Raw genomic sequence first — 19,665 nt, forward strand, 5'->3', positions numbered from 1 at the left:
CGCAGGACGGCCTGCTTTGCTAACCTTGGATCGTAGGGTGACCTGCTGTGCTTGAGGAAACGTATTGAGTCAAGTACGTCAACATCAAAATAAAAATCAAATGGAAATTGTAGTTGTGAGCCTCGTGCCAGTAGCATGTAAAAAGCACCATACGAACGTGGCTGATGCCAGTGCTGCCTTGACTGGCATCCGTGCCGGTGGCACATAAAAAGCACCAACCGATCATGGCCACTACACACACGGAGTGGTTGGCATTAGGAAGGGCACCAAGCTGTAGAAACACTGCCAGATCAGACTGGAGCTTGGTGTAGCTTCCTGGCTTCCCAGACCCTGGTTGAACTGTCCAACCCATGCTAGCATGGAAAACGGACATTAAACGATGATGATGATGAACCATGAGTACTTTATCATATCATATTCATGCCTGACAGTCATGCTCATTTAAACTAATGCACAACGTCAAGACAAAGAGACACAACAAACACACCCGTCCATAATGACACACATCTTTATTCAAATATTATTTTACTTCTGTCAGTCATTTGACTGCGGCCATGCTGGAACATCGACCCCAGGACTTATTCTTTGTAAGCCTAGTACTTATTCTATCAGTCTCTTTTGCCAAACCACTAAGTTACAAGGACGTAAACACACCAGCATCGGTTGTCAAGCAATGTTGGGGGGACAAGCACAGACACACAAACATACACACACACACATATATATACACATATATATATACATATATACGATGGGCTTCTTTCAGTTTCTGTCAACCAAATCACTCACAAGGCTTTGGTCAGCCCGAGGCTATAGCAGAAGACACTTGTCCAAGGTGCCACGTAGTGGGACTGAACCCGGAACCATGTGGTTGGTAAGCAAGCTACTTACCACACAGCCAGTCATGCGCGCATATATATACATATATATATATATATTCATCTAGCACCCGAGCGCAGATAAGTTTGAATGCTTATTTATTTTCACTTCTCGATCGATCATACATGCTTTCTTATCTATCTAAATATTTTTATCTAATGTCTCTATCTATCTAATTATTTTAACTAATTTATCCATTTCTCTTCTCGACTATAATCAACCATAGTGTATTCGCCATTGTGAAGCCTGTTCCTTTAATCAACTTCCGCCTTGTCCAAAAATTCCTCTTCCGGACAATTTTTACTTAAAAAAGGCAGCCCCATACATTTGCTCTCTCATTCATTCATCTAGCACCCGAGCGCAGATAAGTTTGAATGCTTATTTATTTTCACTTCTCGATCGATCATACATGCTTTCTTATCTATCTAAATATTTTTATCTAATGTCTCTATCTATCTAATTATTTTAACTAATTTATCCATTTCTCTTCTCGACTATAATCAACCATCGTGTATTCGCCATCTTGAAGCCTGTTCCTTTAATACACTTCCGCCTTGTCCAAAAATTCCTCTTCCGGACAATTTTTACTTAAAAAAGGCAGCCCCATACATTTGCTCTCTCATTCATTCATCTAGCACCCGAGCGCAGATAAGTTTGAATGCTTATTTATTTTCACATCTCGATCGATCATACATGCTTTCTTATCTATCTAAATATTTTTTATCTAATTTCTCTATCTATCTAATTATTTTAACTAATTTATCCATTTCTCTTCTCGACTATAATCAACCATCGTGTATTCGCCATCTTGAAGCCTGTTCCTTTAATACACTTCCGCCTTGTCCAAAAATTCCTCTTCCGGACAATTTTTACTTAAAAAAGGCAGCCCCATACATTTGCTCTCTCATTCATTCATCTAGCACCCGAGCGCAGATAAGTTTGAATGCTTATTTATTTTCACTTCTCGATCGATCATACATGCTTTCTTATCTATCTAAATATTTTTATCTAATTTCTCTATCTATCTAATTATTTTAACTAATTATCCATTTCTCTTCTCGACTATAATCAACCATCGTGTATTCGCCATCTGAAGCCTGTTCCTTAATACACTTCCGCCTTGTCCAAAAATTCCTCTTCCGACAATTTTTACTTAAAAAAGGCAGCCCCATACATTTGCTCTCTCATTCATTCATCTAGCACCCGAGCGCAGATAAGTTTGAATGCTTATTTATTTTCACTTCTCGATCGATCATACATGCTTTCTTATCTATCTAAATATTTTTATCTAATTATTTTAACTAATTTATCCATTTCTCTTCTCGACTATAATCAACCATCGTGTATTCGCCATCTTGATGCCTGTTCCTTTAATACACTTCCGCCTTGTCCAAAAATTCCTCTTCCGGACAATTTTTACTTAAAAAAGGCAGCCCCATACATTTGCTCTCTCATTCATTCATCTAGCACCCGAGCGCAGATAAGTTTGAATGCTTATTTATTTTCACTTCTCGATCGATCATACATGCTTTCTTATCTATCTAAATATTTTTATCTAATGTCTCTATCTATCTAATTATTTTAACTAATTTATCCATTTCTCTTCTCGACTATAATCAACCATCGTGTATTCGCGGTGCACCCGCCCTGCCCACCCCCACCACCAGATATCTCTATATTTTTGCTCCATCTATACCGGATGTCGCTTCTCCCACCACCATTATAGGTGTCTACTCTTCGAACCCCTCTTCAATACGCTATTTCACCATGCATTACCCCTCTCTTGATATCCTCCTACGTTCTACTTGCCTAGAACCTGTCATCATTTCTCTGAACCACCCCTCCCCACTGGTGCTCCCCTATATTTCTGCACCCCCCCCACACAAAAAAAAAGCACCATCCAAACGTGGCCGATGCCAGACCCCTCTGGCACCTGTGCAGGTGGCACGTAAAAAGCACCCACTACACTCGCGGAGTGGTTGGTGTTAGGAAGGGCATCCAGCTGTAGAAACACTGCCAGACTAGACTGGAGCCTGGGGCAGTCCCTAGCTACCCAGACCCCGGTCGAAACCGTCCAACCCGTGCTAGCGCGGAAAACGGACGTTAAACGATGATGATGATGATGATGATGATGATGATATATATATATAACAGGATTCTTTCAGTTTCTTATCTTCAGATCTGCTCACTAGGCTTTGGTTGACATGAGGCTATAGTGAAAGACACTTGCCCAAATTGTTGTACAGTGAAACTGAACTTGAGATCATGTGACTGGAAAGTGAACTTTTTTTAATCACATCTTATGCCTGCACAAATGTGTATCTATATATCGCCATCATCATCATTTAATATCTGTCTTCCATGCTGGCAGATATATATATCAGTTGCCATGATAGATCATTAGCCACTACAAACATTTTTTTCTCTAATTGTTTTTTATTCTGTGTCCCTTTCCGTAGAAGAGCGTAGGCTCGAAACGTAAAATACTTTTTCTATTCCTGAGCATTATACTAATACATCTGTTTGTTTTGCACACCACCTGTCTTCATCTTTTGTTTTTTCGTAAACTCTCCCTATATATATATATATATATCACGTGATCACGTGACCGACCAAACCATCAGATGTTGTTACACATCGCTGGTCACAATGCATTCGCATTGTTTTAGCCTTCGAATGGCGCCACCCCGCTGGCTAAGCGAGCAGGCCAACAGAAGAAAGAGTGGGAGAAAGAGTGGTGAAAGAGTACAGCAGGGATCACCGCCCCCTGCCGGAGCCTTGTGGAGCTTTTAGGTGTTTTCGCTCAATAAACACTCACAATGCCCGGTCTGGGAATCGAAACCGCGATCCTGCGACCGCGAGTCTGCTGCCCTACACACACACATGAAAGTAGAAAAAAGATAGTTTATAGTGAAACATACCTCACTGGAGCACATCGCTAACAATGAATTTACAATGGAATATTCTAAGGAACGCTTTGATGACTTTGGCCCCATTTGTGACAAAGGGGAAAGCTGTGCATATTTTGGTCCTTCTGAATTCTTGGGGACCTAAACAAAACAAAAACAAAAAAAAAAGGTGAAATGAAAATTTAACCTTGAAATAATTTAAAGCAATTCTTTTGTTCAAATTATCATGAATGTTAGCTTTATACTCAGCATCCAAAACTGGCATGGAAACAACAGCATTCATCTCCACATCTTGCTCCTGCACAATCACAGCATCAACCAGGACATCAGATGCTGTTATACATTGCTGGTCACAATGCACTTCCAACTGTCTTGATTGTGCCATTTTGTTTTTTGACTTGACCCAAATTGCTTGACTAAATTGTTTACCATCATCGTGGAGGCCTTCTAAATGGCCTTTTCCAACGCCAATAATAAATCTCTGAAATTGCGCAAGATGTTTATATTAAGATGCTCTTTCTGTTGCCAACCTGTATACAACAGTCATATATTTCTTTTTATTGTGGGGAAAAAGCACTGAATACATGTTTCCCTCTTCCACATGTTTCATAGAAGCTACCACAGTTGTCTGGCATCTGCAAGGCACAACCTTTTACAGTCAGATCTAACAACTACACGTATAAAGTTATTCAGCCAGTACCATACGAGCGTGATCATTGCCAGAGCACCAAGCTGGTCTCTGTGCCGGTGGCACGTAAAAACACCATTCGAGTGTGATCGTTATCTGTGTCGCCCTACTGGCACTTGTGCTGGTGGCACATGAAAAAACATTCAAATAAATGCATACTATATATTTTGTTGAAAATGTGCTACTATTTGGCTATGCATGCATGTATGTATGTATGAGACCCCCTTCGGTCATGACTGACCATGGGATTGCACCTAGAAAGTTACCTTCCAAGACACAAGTCCGGGCAAGGTTGCTTATGGAAGACCAGCAGTCGCCCATGCATACCAGCCTCCCCTCTCCACGCCACCAGTGTTATCCAAGGGAAAGGCAAAGGTCGATACAGCTTGGCACCTGTGATGTCGCAACTCATTTCTACAGCTGAGTGAAATGGAGCAACGTGAAATAAAGTGTCTTGCTCAAGAACACAACACGCAGCCCGGTCTGGGATTTGAACTCACAACCTTACGATCGTAAGCTCAACGCTCTAACCACTGAGCCATGCATGTATGTATGTACATTTTTATTTTTAATTATGTGCCCTTTTCAAGCCCAGCCAGGCTCAGGGGCCCAGTTTCCCGGTTTCTGTGGCGTATGTGTTCCCCCCAGCTGGATGGGACGCCAGTCCATCGCAGCGTTACTCAAGAAACAGGAAGAAAGAGTGAGAGAAAGTTAAGGTGAAAGAGTACAATAGGGGTCACACCCCCCCTGCCAGAGTCTTGTGGAGCTTTAGGTGTTTTCGCTCAATAAACACACACAATGCCCAGTCTGGGAATCGAAACCGCAATCCTCCGACCGCGAGTCCGCTGCCCTAACCACTGGGTCATTGCACTTCCACATGTATGTACATGCACATGTGAATAAAAATTTATACTCACCTCCAAAAAGAAATTTACTAAGTACGGATCAGACTTGATTTTGGCACATAATGTACACAAAAACTGAATTTCTTCATTTTCAGATGGTCCAGACTTAATTTCACCACATATTTTAATCAATCGCTATACAAAATTTGAAAGAAAGGAAAAAAGATAAAATTTCAGTTTCACCAAATGATAAAATATTTCTTTTATATAATGAAATGGCTTAAAATAACCTTTCATTGCAACTAGTTTACATCTATTTTCACATGCTGCAAGCACAGTAAGGAAAACTTTTATTGCAAATGTTTTAAAATAGGAAAGACGTACCATATGATGTAGGATGAGATAAACTATGTTTAAAAAAGTTAGGATGTCATTGCTTAAATGTTGATGATCATAGTTCTATTCGCCTAGGACTGACTTGGGGTTAAATGATAACAACAACAAGGGAAAAATGCTAAATTATGAGAGAGTGCTTTCCTTTCATTTTGAGTAAAGAACCAACAACACAAAAACTTTACCTGTACAGCTCTGTGAACATTGATATGTGGTAAAAGAGGCTGCTTGATCCGAGTCAAAAGTCGTGTGAAAAATGACAGAACAACTTGCTTCATTCCAGGTGGACTCTAGAGGTAAGAAGAGAAAAAAAAAAAAAATGAACAAAAACACAAGAAATAAGTAAAACCAGACAGGTACAGAAAAACAGCTGGAAGTCTGATAATCCACAATAAATGGCATCTTGGACAAATGTTATCTATTGTATATAGCTCCAAGTTAAAGAAAGCCTTGTAAGTAAATTTGGTAAATAGAAACTAAAAGAAGCCTATCATATATGTGTGTGTGTGTACACATGTGGGATATGGAAGGTTAATTGGAAAAGTAATGAGAGGAAACAGGTAAAGGAATGAGTGGGTATTTTTGAAGAAACATGCATTTTTTAAGCTGAACTTAAGCAAGCTGCTTGAAAATGTACTGAATGGGAGGAAGTTTGATCTGTATGTTTATCAAGAGCTGTGCTTACTGGTCACCAGCAGAGCCACAAATGTAAAGTGTAATTTTGTTTGAGAATACAGTTTTCTTAGAGGTCGGTTATGATCTTCCTTGGTCATAAGTGGACAGACATCATCATCATCATATATATTCTGAGACCCCCTTCGGTCACGACATAGACCATGGGTTTGCACCTAGAAAGTTACCCTCCTAGGCTCAAGTCGAGGCAAGGTTGTTTATGGAAGACCGGCAGTCACCCATGCATACCGGCCTCCCCTCTCCACACCTCCAGCGTTATCCAAGGGAAAGGTAACACCTGATACAGCTTGGCACCTGTGATGTTACAACTCATTTCTACAGCTGAGTGAACTGGAGCAACGTGAAATAAAGTATCTTGCTCAAGAACACAACATGCAGCCCGGTCCGGAATTCGAGCCCACAACCTCACGATCATAAGCTCGACACTCTAACCACTGAGCCATGTGCCTTCACATTATATATATATATATATATGAATTAGTTATAAGAATTCAATAGTACCAAGGCATATCAACACGTAGGATGCCAGAAATGGCTAGGTACAATAACATAGATTTCCCAGTGAGGTAAACAACAATTAAGGTATCAAGTTTTGGTAGGATACAGTAGATATGTAAATACCAAATCCAATTTAAACTGTACATTTGGGTCTGGGATTGATTCCAGGTGTGGTCTTGGTGTTTAATATTCATGACAGCTGTTTCGGTAGAAATTTATTGGTGTATTTATAGATTATAAAATAACATATAATCCACCTTCTACAAGTAAAAGTTTAAATAGGTAACATGTCAAACAGGTGAGATTACATCAATCTGGTTCAATGACATTGGATTCATCTGGTTTGATGTAGTCTCCTCCATTTGACATTTCACTGGTTTCAAAGTTTACCTGAAGATGGTGGTTTATATGTTACGATATAGTCTATGAACACATTAATAAAATTCTTCTGAAAAAACTGTTGTAAATTTTAAATGCTGTTTGTGTTCTCTTTTTTAGACATATAGGCACAGGAGTGGCTGTGTGGTAAGTAGCTTGCTTACCAATCACATGGTTCCGGGTTGAGTCCTACTGTGTGGCACCTTGGGCAAGTGTCTTCTACTATAGCCTCAGGCTGACCAAAGCCTTTTGAGTGGATTTGGTAATATATATATATATATGTATGTATGTATGTGTGTGTGTGTTTGTGTGTCTGTTTGTCCACCCAACATCGCTTGACAACCGATGCTGGTGTGTTTACGTCCCTGTCATCTAGCGGTTCGGCAAAAGAGACTGATAGAATAAGTACTAGGCTTACAAAGAATAAGTCCTGAGGTCGATTTGCTCGACTAAAGGCGGTGCTCCAGCATGGCCACAGTCAAATGACGGAAACAAGTAAAAGAGAGTAAAGAGAGAGTAAACGAAAAAATACTAACAAGAAAAGAAAAAAGAAAGGGAAAAAAAAGCAGCTCACAAAGAAAAGGAGAAGAAGGAGAGCTAACAGGTTGGTAGGACTAAAAACATGAAGTCCTCCTACATGTTACTAAGTTGCAAGAGTACTTACATCATTCTTGCCCAGTGTGTAAAGAGTCTCCAACAGCTTGTGGTGAAGCATGTACTCCATGCAAGGCCCAGTACTACCCGATTCACATGTCTGCTCTTCTTGCTGGAGTATAGACAACATCTGTTCCAAATGGCTTGGGAGGTTTGTTTGGTCTGCAGGCAGTCTCTCATCTGAAATAGTTTAAACAAGACAGTTACAAGCAATGAAAGGGATAGTTATAAAAGCAAAAACATATTTCAACCCTTTCTTCCATATATAATATGAAATACATATTAATTTAAAATTAAAATCAAAATGAGGGTGAAAAATTGGATATTAATTTTATAACATCAATTTAACACCGGTGGTCTAGCGCATAAAAAAAACTGAGATTCAGTAAATAGTATTTTATACATAAATATATGGGGGAACCACTATGTGGAAACCCTTATGCTAGAAAGAGATCCGCTATGGTATCAACCACTAAGAATTGTTCTCCAGAAAGTAAACGTTTCTGGTATGCTAAACTTTCTGGAGAACAATTCTTAGTGGTTGAGACCATAGCGGATCTCTTTCTAGCGTAAGGGTTTCCACATAGTGGTTCCCCCTTATATTTATGTATATAATATGAAATACAATGTACAGAAATGAAATTTGGTTACTGGTCACATATTCCTGATTTCAAACAGTGCTTCAACTCTGCATGGAGTTGGAGTAGACCAATGGTGAAAAGATAGATCAATGGTTCTAAACCCTCTTTTTTTTAATTGTAGCACCCTCCCCACCTTTTAAGTATTTGTTATGCATCATGCCCACCTGAGTGGTGAGTGAGATTATCATGACTAAACTAATTTAACATGGATAATTTATAAATTTTACTCTAAAAATGGATTGTATCAGCTTTTAAAAGTGAACAACGTTGCTTCACTGGCACGTGTAAAAAGATTTGAGCGAGGTCATTGCCAGTACTACCTAACTGGCCCCTGTGCCGATGGCACGTAAAAAGCACCCACTACACTCTCGGAGTGGTTGGCGTTAGGAAGGGCATCAAGCTGTAGAAACTCTGCCAGATCAAGATTGGGGCCTGGTGCTGCCAACTGGTTCGCCAGCCCTCAGTCAAAATCATCCAACCCATGCTAGTATGAAAAGCGGACATATGATGATGATGATGAAAGGCAGATGTTGTAAATTTAATTTACATATTACAAGTTCATGATTTTCTTGTGCTTGATGAGATTTCATTTTATTTTAATAATCATTATTAGTTTTATCATGTACAATATAATTAGTACTATAGGTAAAATTTAGTATGTTAATTATGTTACCTTACTGCTCCCTAAAGCCTAATACCCTCTTCAAAATGCCTAGCGCTCCCTTTGGGGGAAGTACCACCCAGAATGAGAACCCCAAGCAGCTGTTATGCCTCATGGCCACCTAACTAGTGAGCATGGTGTCACGACTAAATTAAACATTGATGATAATTTTTCATTTTACACTAAAAATGGATTGTATAAGCTTTTAACAATGAATTTATAATTATTGACTTACTAATTTTTTTAATTTTTGACCTCCAACCAACTTGCCCTAATCAGCCAAGCTGCCAAAGGGCTTAATCTGATATTTTATGCAATTTTTGAAAAAATTTTTTCATAGTTTTTACTTATTGTAATCGATAAAAAAATATTCAATGTAAATTGGATTAATAAATTTATTTATTTATTTAAATGATAAAAAATTAATAAAGACAAAAATTATAAATTTAATTTACACATTGCAAGTTAATGACTTCCCTGTGCCTGACGAGATCTCATTTTATTTTAATGACTACTACTAGTTTTATCATGCACAATATAATTAATACTATAGGTAAAATTTAATATGTTATGTTACCTTAACACTCCCTAAAGCCTAAAGCCCTCTTCAACATGCCCAGTGCCCTCTTGGTGGGAGTGGGGGCACACTACCACCCATGTTGAGAACTTCTGAGGTAGATAATCAGACAAATTATAAACGGAGTGTATTCTGACATTGTTGCAACGTCCTTATAATGAGTCAAGTTTTCCAAAGATACATTGCTTAAATATACAGTTTCTCGTTTTAAAGACAGCAAGGAGTTTGTGTAGGAAGACTTAACTGCCGAGCAGGTTCAACAACAGAACTGAATAGCTCTTTGATTCAGCACCAACAGTCTTGAGCATTGAGCTAAGGCATACTGAACCTACTTACTTCAGGCTGCTTTCTAGACATTAGATCTCACCTCAACTTCATAACCAAGTAATTAGCACCCATTAAAAAAACATTAAAAATAAAAATCCTCCAAACGTATAAGAATAACCGAATTTGCAGACACCATTCCATTCTTGCAAGAATAAAAAAAAAAAAAACCAAATGAATGTTAAATAGGGTAACCCATGTCAGTATGGAATATGGATGTTAAGTGATGATGATGATGATATACAAGTTAAATAAACAACATAGTAGAGGTGGGTTTTTTAAAAAGTTAATCCATTATCTATATTTTGCATAAGATAATAATAATTCTTACATTTCTGTATGATATTTGTTTTGCAAGATTTCTGATGTGAAATCGTGAGTTGAAACTAATATTTGATGATGGTCATATTATTTTTCATTATTTCGCCAATTATCCCCTCCACTACACACACACACACAGTATGTACTTAGTCTTCCCTTCATCTTTATTATTATTGTTATTTTAGTGTCCTTGCTCTGAAATGTTTCCTCACACTTCCTGTGACCTCTTCGGCAACTCTCCAACCCATGTGTCCCCCTCCTGTTTTGTTTAGTCAGTCTGAGATATAGACGCAAAACACATGCACAGTTAAGAACAGACAGCACAGAAAGACAGAATGGGCTAAACAAGACAGGAGGAGAGAGGTGGGATGAAGAGGTCACCAAGGAGGCCACAGGATGTGTGACAAAAAGATTTCACACAAACGACGCTAAAATATAATGAGTAATAAAGCTGAAATGAAGAACGCATACATAATACACATGGTTAATTGGCAAAAACTATGACCATCCCCAAAATAATAATATTAAGAATAATTGCTTCCAGAAATACACAGGAGAGGGGTTTCATCATCATTATCATCATCATCCCGTGTTTTCAGTCTGGGTTTTGTATCTGTTAATGGGGGTGGCTGGATCTACTTCAATGCCATAGCAACTGAGGTAGGCAGGTGTAGCCCACTACAACCTTTGGGCTGGCTGGTGACCATTCTCCTTTGCTATCATGAGGCTTTTTTTGGAGTTTGATTTTCCATGGGGAACATGCTCTTGCATACCCCCAACTTCAGTTTCTAGACATGAGTGGTCCCGAGGCCAAGGCCTCTACTATTATTTTTAAGAAATAACTCAGGAAGGCAGGGACACTATTTTTAAGAAATAGCTAGCTCAGGAAGGCAGGGACACTATTCCCTGAGACCCCTTTCGGAGCCCCCCCTACGCCACGCTACTTTAGTTGATTAAACTAACTCTAGTACTTGAATAATACTTTATTTTATCAACACTGGAAGGATGAAAGGTAAAACTGATTTTAACAGGATTTGAAATCAGAACAGGAATAAATACCACTGGCACTTGTGTCCATGCTAGTACGGTACCAAGAGCACCATCTGAGCGTGATTGTTGCCAGAGCGGCTAACTGGCTTCTGTGTAGGTGGCACGTAAAAGGCACCATTTGAGCATGGTCGTTACCAGCGTCGCCTTACTGGCACCTGTGCCGGTGGCATGTGTAAAAAGATTCGAGCGAGGTCATTCCCAGTACTGCCTGTGGCCCCATGCCGGTGGCACATAAAAAGCACTCACTACACTCTCAGAGTGGTTGGCGTTAGGAACTCTGCCCGATCAAGATTGGAGCCTGGTGCAGCCATCTGGTTCGTCAGCCCTCAGTCAAACTCGTCCAACCCATGCTAGCATGGAAAGCAGACATTAAACGATGATGATGATGATGATGATCTAACAATTCTGCTAACCTACAGCCAAAAATTGTTTCTAATAGATACAAGGCCTGAAATTTGGATCCCAGTACTTGACTGAAGCTATATACAATTCAGTCCTGAAAGGATGAAAGGCAAAGCTGACCTAGGTGAAATTTAAACTGAGAATGTGACCAAATAAGATAGGTGCAGGTGTGGTTGGACAGACGCAGGCATGGCTGGATAGGTGCAAGTGTGGCTGGATGGTAAGCAGTTTGCTTCCCGACCACATGATTCTGGGTTCAGTCCCGATGTGTGGCACTTCAGGCAAGTATCTTCTACTATAGCCTTGGGCCAACAAAAGCGTTGTGAGTGAATTTGGTAGACAGAAAATAAAAAGAAGCCCATCACGCGCGTGCATGTGTGTGGTTCTCTCCCCATCACTGCTTGAAGACCAGTGTTGGTGTGTTTACATCCCTGTAACTTAGCAGTTCAGCAAAAGAAACTGATAGAATAATTACCAGGTTTTACAAAAATAATAAGTACTGGGGTCGATTCGTCCAACTAAAATTCTTTAAGGCGGTGCCCCAGCATGGCCACAGTCTAATGACTGAAACAAGTAAAAGACAGAAGACAAAATACAGCAGGGTATTTTGCCAAATGCTCACAAGATTCTGCCAATTTATTGCTCTAATTAATAATTTCTAATTAAGCAACAAGGCCAGCAATTTAGGAGGCTTTAGTCAATCACATGAACTCCAGTACTTGGGTGGTACTTTACTTTATCGATCCCAATATTCTGAAAGGTAAAGATGACCTCAGCAGGATTTGAACTGAGAAAGTAAGGAACCTTAACTAAACAGCACACAGTATTTTGCCCAGACTAGGTACAGGAGTGGCTGTGTGGTAAGTAGCTTGCTTATGAACCACATAGTTCTGGGTTCAGTCCCACTGCGTGACACATTGGGCAAATGTCTTCTACTATAGCTTTGGGCCGACCAAAGCCTTGTGAGTGGATTTGGTAGACGGAAACTGAAAGAAGCCCGTCGCATGTGTGTGTGTGTGTGTGTATATATATATATATATATATATATATATATATGTATGTATGTATGCGTGTGTATATGTTTGCGTGTCTGTGTTTGTCCCCCCAACATTGCTTGAAAACCAATGCTGGTGTGTTTACGTCCCCGTAACCTAGCGGTTCGGCAAAAGAAGCCGATAGAATAAGTACTAGGCTTACAAAGAATAAGTCCTGGGGTCGATTTGCTTGACTAAAGACGGTGCTCCAGCAAGGCCGCCGTCAAATGACTGAAACAAGTAAAGAGAGACTCCATGACACAAAGTTTCTGCATTGTGCATCATCATCATCTTTGTTTAACGTCCGTTTTCCATGCTGGCATGGGTTGGACGGTTTGACTGGGGACTGGCAGAGTTTTTACAGCTGGATGCCCTTCCTAAAGCCAACCACTCTGAGAGTGTAGTGGGTGCTTTTTAGGTGTCACCGGCACGGGAGCCAGTCAGGTGGCATCAACTACATTCAGATGGTGCTTTTTACATGCCACTGGCATGAGAAGCCAGTCAGGCAGCACTGGCAACAACCCATGCATAAATGGTGCTCATTGCGTGCCACCAGCACGAGAGCCAGTCAGGCAGCACTGGCATCGGCCACAACAACAATTTCCATTTTTGATTGTAATTTGATTTTTGATTTTTCAGGCAGTCATAATCATACACATATCGGAATATTTACTGAGCTATCATATTGCTAACGAGTATTATATAACAAAATACACATACTAATTAATATTATTATTCTTCAAGTTAAACAACATACTCTGACTTTGATAAATTTAATGCTATTCTAAGTTTTTTTTCTTTTTCTTTTGAGAACAGGAGACACATGGGATGGAGAGTCACTGAAGAGGTCCCAGGTGTGACAAAAGATTTAAGACAAAGGACACCAAAATAAGAATAATAAAGCAGAAGTGAAGAATGAGTATATAGTGTTTGGGTGTGTATGTGGTTAATTGGCAAAAATATGACCATTCTTCTACTGCTCCTGTTAAACCATCCAGCCCTTGCCAGTATGGAAAATGGACGTATGATGATGATGATGATGTTGATTAGATAGTGCAGGCCTAGATATATTTCTGAGAAGACAAGATGATCATGGCTGGAATGCTTTTGATCGGAGATCTGCTCAACTGAGAACTCCCGACTAAAATTATTAAAAAACAAAAAATTACTTGTGTGACAGGAATATTTGGCAGATTGACAGAGAAGAGCTTTCAGATGCATTAAATATGCAAGAATAGCAAGCAGTAATAAAAATCATGAAGAAAAGGCCTCACTACATGTGTTAAGTTTTTGTTATTTAGCCCTACATGGAACAAAGCTTTGATTTAATGTGTTCTAGCCATGACAATCCCATGCTTTTTCCAATTATAGTGTAACCAAGGTGATGTGGTGATGATGTGGTGACTCAATGATGGAGGTGAGTTTAGTGATGAAGGTTTGTTAGGAAAATATAACAGTTAAAGTAAAAAAAAAAAAAAAAAGAGGTAAAAGTTCAGGGAGATGTTACCTCTGTTAGCAACAAAGGATCTTTCGCTATGCGCAACAGGTGGACTGTGAGAATTCATGCGAAAGGGATGCGCTACAGCATGGTAATGAGACAAAATCACTGAACGCAGGTCTGGAGATGCTGGAGAGGAAACGAGCAGGATTAGACGTACAATAGGAACATGCATATCGAGACAGGGACAAAGCTGATGTATGCAGCAATTAAGAGGCAGAAACAATGGTATGAACATATAACGGGAATGGGTGACACATGCTGGGTGAGAACATGCCGATTGCAAGGTACTCTTGGCTGAGATTAAGAGTAACGTAAAGAGATATATGCTGAGGTCAGATCTCAGGGCTTGGAAACTCGCCAGGAAAGGTGATAGAGGACTAAGAAAAATGGTAATTTGCAATGGTGTAGAACCAGCCAGCCTATGCCATCATGAAAAAAAACAGACATATCTGGTGATCCTGTTGGTGCTGGTTCCACATAAATAGCATTGATGATGGTGCAACATAAAAGGCACTGGTGATGGTATCAGGTAAAAAGCACTCGTGATGGTTTCAGGTAAAATGCACCTGTGATGGTATCAGGTAAAATGCACTCGTGATGGTATCAGGTAAAAAGCACTCGTGATGGTATCAGGTAAAAAGCACCGGTGCTGGTTCCACATAAATAGCATTGATGATGGTGCAACATAAAGAGCGCTGATGATGGTATCAGGTAAAATGCATTGGTGATGGTATCAGGTAAAAAGCACTTGTGATGGTATCAGGTAAAAAGCACAGGTGATGGTATCAGGTAAAATGCATTGGTGATGGTATCAGGTAAAATGCATTGGTGATGGTATCAGGTAAAATGCATTGGTGATGGTATCAGGTAAAATGCATTGGTGATGGTATCAGGTAAAATGCATTGGTGATGGTTTCAGGTAAAAAGCACTGATGATGGTATCAGGTAAAATGCATTGGTGATGGTATCAGGTAAAATGCATTGGTGATGGTTTCAGGTAAAAAGCACGGATGATGGTATCAGGTAAAAAGCACTGATGATGGTATCAGGTAAAATGCATTGGTGATGGTATCAGGTAAAATGCATTGGTGATGGTTTCAGGTAAAAAGCACTGATGATGGTATCAGGTAAAATGCATTGGTGATGGTATCAGGTAAAATGCATTGGTGATGGTTTCAGGTAAAAAGCACTGATGATGGTATCAGGTAAAATGCATTGGTGATGGTATCAGGTAAAATGCATTGGTGATGGTTTCAGGTAAAAAGCACTGATGATGGTATCAGGTAAAAAGCACTGATGATGGTATCAGGTAAAATGCATTGGTGATGGTATCAGGTAAAATGCATTGGTGATGGTTTCAGGTAAAAAGCACTGATGATGGTATCAGGTAAAATGCATTGGTGATGGTATCAGGTAAAATGCATTGGTGATGGTTTCAGGTAAAAAGCACTGATGATGGTATCAGGTAAAATGCATTGGTGATGGTATCAGGTAAAATGCATTGGTGATGGTTTCAGGTAAAAAGCACTGATGATGGTATCAGGTAAAATGCATTGGTGATGGTATCAGGTAAAATGCATTGGTGATGGTTTCAGGTAAAAAGCACTGATGATGGTATCAGGTAAAAAGCATTGATGATGGTTTCAGGTAAAAAGCACTGGTGATGGTATCAGGTAAAATGCACTTGTGATGGTATCAGGTAAAAAGCACAGGTGATGGTATCAGGTAAAAAGCACAGGTGATGGTATCAGGTAAAAAGCACAGGTGATGGTATCAGGTAAAAAACATTGGTGATGGTATCAGGTAAAATGCACTTGTGATGGTATCAGGTAAAAAGCACAGGTGATGGTATCAGGTAAAAAGCACAGGTGATGGTATCAGGTAAAAAACATTGGTGATGGTTTCGGGTAAAATGCACCTGTGATGGTATCAGGTAAAAAGCACAGGTGATGGTATCAGGTAAAAAACATTGGTGATGGTATCAGGTAAAAAACATTGGTGATGGTATCAGGTAAAATGCACCTGTGATGGTATCAGGTAAAATGCACTTGTGATGGTATCAGGTAAAAAGCACAGGTGATGGTATCAGGTAAAAAGCACAGGTGATGGTATCAGGTAAAAAACATTGGTGATGGTTTCGGGTAAAATGCACCTGTGATGGTATCAGGTAAAAAGCACAGGTGATGGTATCAGGTAAAAAACATTGGTGATGGTATCAGGTAAAAAACATTGGTGATGGTATCAGGTAAAATGCACCTGTGATGGTATCAGGTAAAATGCACTCATGATGGTATCAGGTAAAAAGCACTCGTGATGGTATCAGGTAAAAAGCACCGGTGCTGGTTCCACATAAATAGCATTGATGATGGTGCAACATAAAGAGCGCTGATGATGGTATCAGGTAAAATGCATTGGTGATGGTATCAGGTAAAATGCATTGGTGATGGTTTCAGGTAAAAAGCACTGATGATGGTATCAGGTAAAATGCATTGGTGATGGTATCAGGTAAAATGCATTGGTGATGGTTTCAGGTAAAAAGCACTGATGATGGTATCAGGTAAAATGCATTGGTGATGGTATCAGGTAAAATGCATTGGTGATGGTTTCAGGTAAAAAGCACTGATGATGGTATCAGGTAAAAAGCATTGATGATGGTTTCAGGTAAAAAGCACTGGTGATGGTATCAGGTAAAATGCACTTGTGATGGTATCAGTAAAAAGCACAGGTGATGGTATCAGGTAAAAAGCACAGGTGATGGTATCAGGTAAAAAACATTGGTGATGGTATCAGGTAAAATGCACTTGTGATGGTATCAGGTAAAAAGCACAGGTGATGGTATCAGGTAAAAAGCACAGGTGATGGTATCAGGTAAAAAACATTGGTGATGGTTTCGGGTAAAATGCACCTGTGATGGTATCAGGTAAAAAGCACAGGTGATGGTATCAGGTAAAAAACATTGATGATGGTATCAGGTAAAAAACATTGGTGATGGTATCAGGTAAAATGCACCTGTGATGGTATCAGGTAAAATGCACTCATGATGGTATCAGGTAAAAAGCACTCGTGATGGTATCAGGTAAAAAGCACCGGTGCTGGTTCCACATAAATAGCATTGATGATGGTGCAACATAAAGAGCGCTGATGATGGTATCAGGTAAAAAGCACTGATGATGGTATCAGGTAAAATGCATTGGTGATGGTTTCAGGTAAAAAGCACTGATGATGGTATCAGGTAAAATGCATTGGTGATGGTATCAGGTAAAATGCATTCATGATGGTTTCAGGTAAAAAGCACTGATGATGGTATCAGGTAAAATGCATTGGTGATGGTTTCAGGTAAAAAGCACTGATGATGGTATCAGGTAAAATGCATTGGTGATGGTTTCAGGTAAAAAGCACTGATGATGGTATCAGGTAAAATGCATTGGTGATGGTTTCAGGTAAAAAGCACTGATGATGGTATCAGGTAAAATGCATTGGTGATGGTTTCAGGTAAAAAGCACTGATGATGGTATCAGGTAAAATGCATTGGTGATGGTTTCAGGTAAAAAGCACTGATGATGGTATCAGGTAAAATGCATTGGTGATGGTTTCAGGTAAAAAGCACTGATGATGGTATCAGGTAAAAAGCATTGATGATGGTTTCAGGTAAAAAGCACTGGTGATGGTATCAGGTAAAATGCACTTGTGATGGTATCAGGTAAAAAGCACAGGTGATGGTATCAGGTAAAAAGCACTGGTGATGGTATCAGGTAAAAAGCACTGGTGATGGTTTCAGGTAAAAAACATCGGTGATGGTTTCGGGTAAAAAGCACTCGTGATGGTATCAGCTAAAAAGCACCGGTGCTGGTTCCACATAAATAGCATTGATGATGGTGCAACATAAAAGGCACTGGTGATGGTATCAGGTAAAAAGCACCAGTGATGGTATCAGGTAAAAAGCACCGGTGATGGTATCAGGCAAAAAGCACCGGTGATGGTATCAGGTAAAAAGCACTCGTGATGATATCAGGTAAAAAGCACTGATGATGGTATCAGGTAAAAAGCACAGGTGATGGTATCAGGTAAAAAGCACAGGTGATGGTATCAGGTAAAAAGCATTGATGATGGTATCAGGTAAAAAGCACTCGTGATGGTATCAGGTAAAAAGCACTCGTGATGGTATCAGGTAAAATGCACTCGTGATGGTATCAGGTAAAATGCACTCGTGATGGTATCAGGTAAAAAGCACTGGTGATGGTTTCAGGTAAAAAGCACTGATGATGATGTCAGGTAAAAAGCAGTGGTGCTAGTGCCACATAAAAACCACTTAGTATACTCTGTAAAGTGGTTGGCGTTAGGAAGGATAGCATCCAGCTGAAGAAACTACACCAAAACTGACTATGTAACTTAGTGCGTCTCCTAGCTTTGCCAGCTCCTGTCAAACCTATTTCTTTACTACCCACAAGGGACTAAACACAGAGAGGACAAACACAAGGACAGACAAACGGATTGAGTCGATTATATTGACCCCAGTGCGTAACTGGTACTTAATTTATCGACCCCGAAAGGATGAAAAGCAAAGTTGACCTCGGCGGAATTTGAACTCAGAACATAACGGCAGACGAAATACGGCTACGCATTTCGCCCGGTGTGCTAACGTTTCTGCCAGCTCGCCGCCTGTCAAACCATCCAACCCATGCCAGCATGGAAAATGGATGTTTAATGATGATGATGATGATGATGAAGGCTATATCTGCTCAAACAGAGTCGATGTGGGGACTACACGGCAACAACAAAAGGGATAAAGATGCTGAAAACGTAACTGTACCACACAACGTCAAACATGTTCGTTATGCATTATGCACACAATATAAACACATTTTTTTCACTGAATACATGTACCAACAACATTATGCACATAATATCCATGCATCTTTTTTTTTTTTATTGAACACATAACAAAGGTTCACAGTTCAAATGTTACTTTTTCTCCTATTGGTTCAGCTGGGGTCACTGAATGGGTAAGTCTACTTTTTTTTTTTAAAGTGCATTTTTAAAGTTGCCAGTGCCGCCCCGACTGGCCTCGTGCCGGTGGCACGTAAAAAGCACCATCCGTTCGTGGCTGTTGCCAGCCTGGCCTGGCCCCGTGCCGGTGGCACATAAAAAGCACCCACTACACTCACGGAGTGGTTGGCGTTAGGAAGGGCATCCAGCCATAGAAACACTGCCAGATCA

The 19,665-nt window shown here is 39.9% G+C and overlaps 1 protein-coding gene across 7 annotated transcripts in view; it reads right to left on the reverse strand.

The window, feature by feature from the left end:
- Window positions 1–19,665, reverse strand: part of LOC115223505 (protein FAM160B1) — an 81,386-nt gene that overhangs the window by 28,444 nt on the left and 33,277 nt on the right. For 4 of the 7 annotated variants that reach the window (XM_036511724.1, XM_036511727.1, XM_036511731.1 and 1 more), the window contains 5 exons: window positions 14,455–14,574; window positions 7,948–8,117; window positions 5,900–6,004; window positions 5,394–5,516; window positions 3,801–3,929 (listed from right to left, as the gene is read on the reverse strand). In XM_036511724.1, the coding sequence (XP_036367617.1) occupies window positions 3,801–3,929; window positions 5,394–5,516; window positions 5,900–6,004; window positions 7,948–8,117; window positions 14,455–14,574 (647 nt within the window). The remainder of the gene's footprint in view (window positions 1–3,800; window positions 3,930–5,393; window positions 5,517–5,899; window positions 6,005–7,947; window positions 8,118–14,454; window positions 14,575–19,665) is intronic. The other 3 variants (XM_036511741.1, XM_029794144.2, XM_036511745.1) reach the window with 1 other exon arrangement.

This window comes from Octopus sinensis, linkage group LG2, assembly GCF_006345805.1.
Source record: "Octopus sinensis linkage group LG2, ASM634580v1, whole genome shotgun sequence".
Taxonomy (NCBI): Eukaryota; Metazoa; Mollusca; class Cephalopoda; order Octopoda; family Octopodidae; genus Octopus; species Octopus sinensis.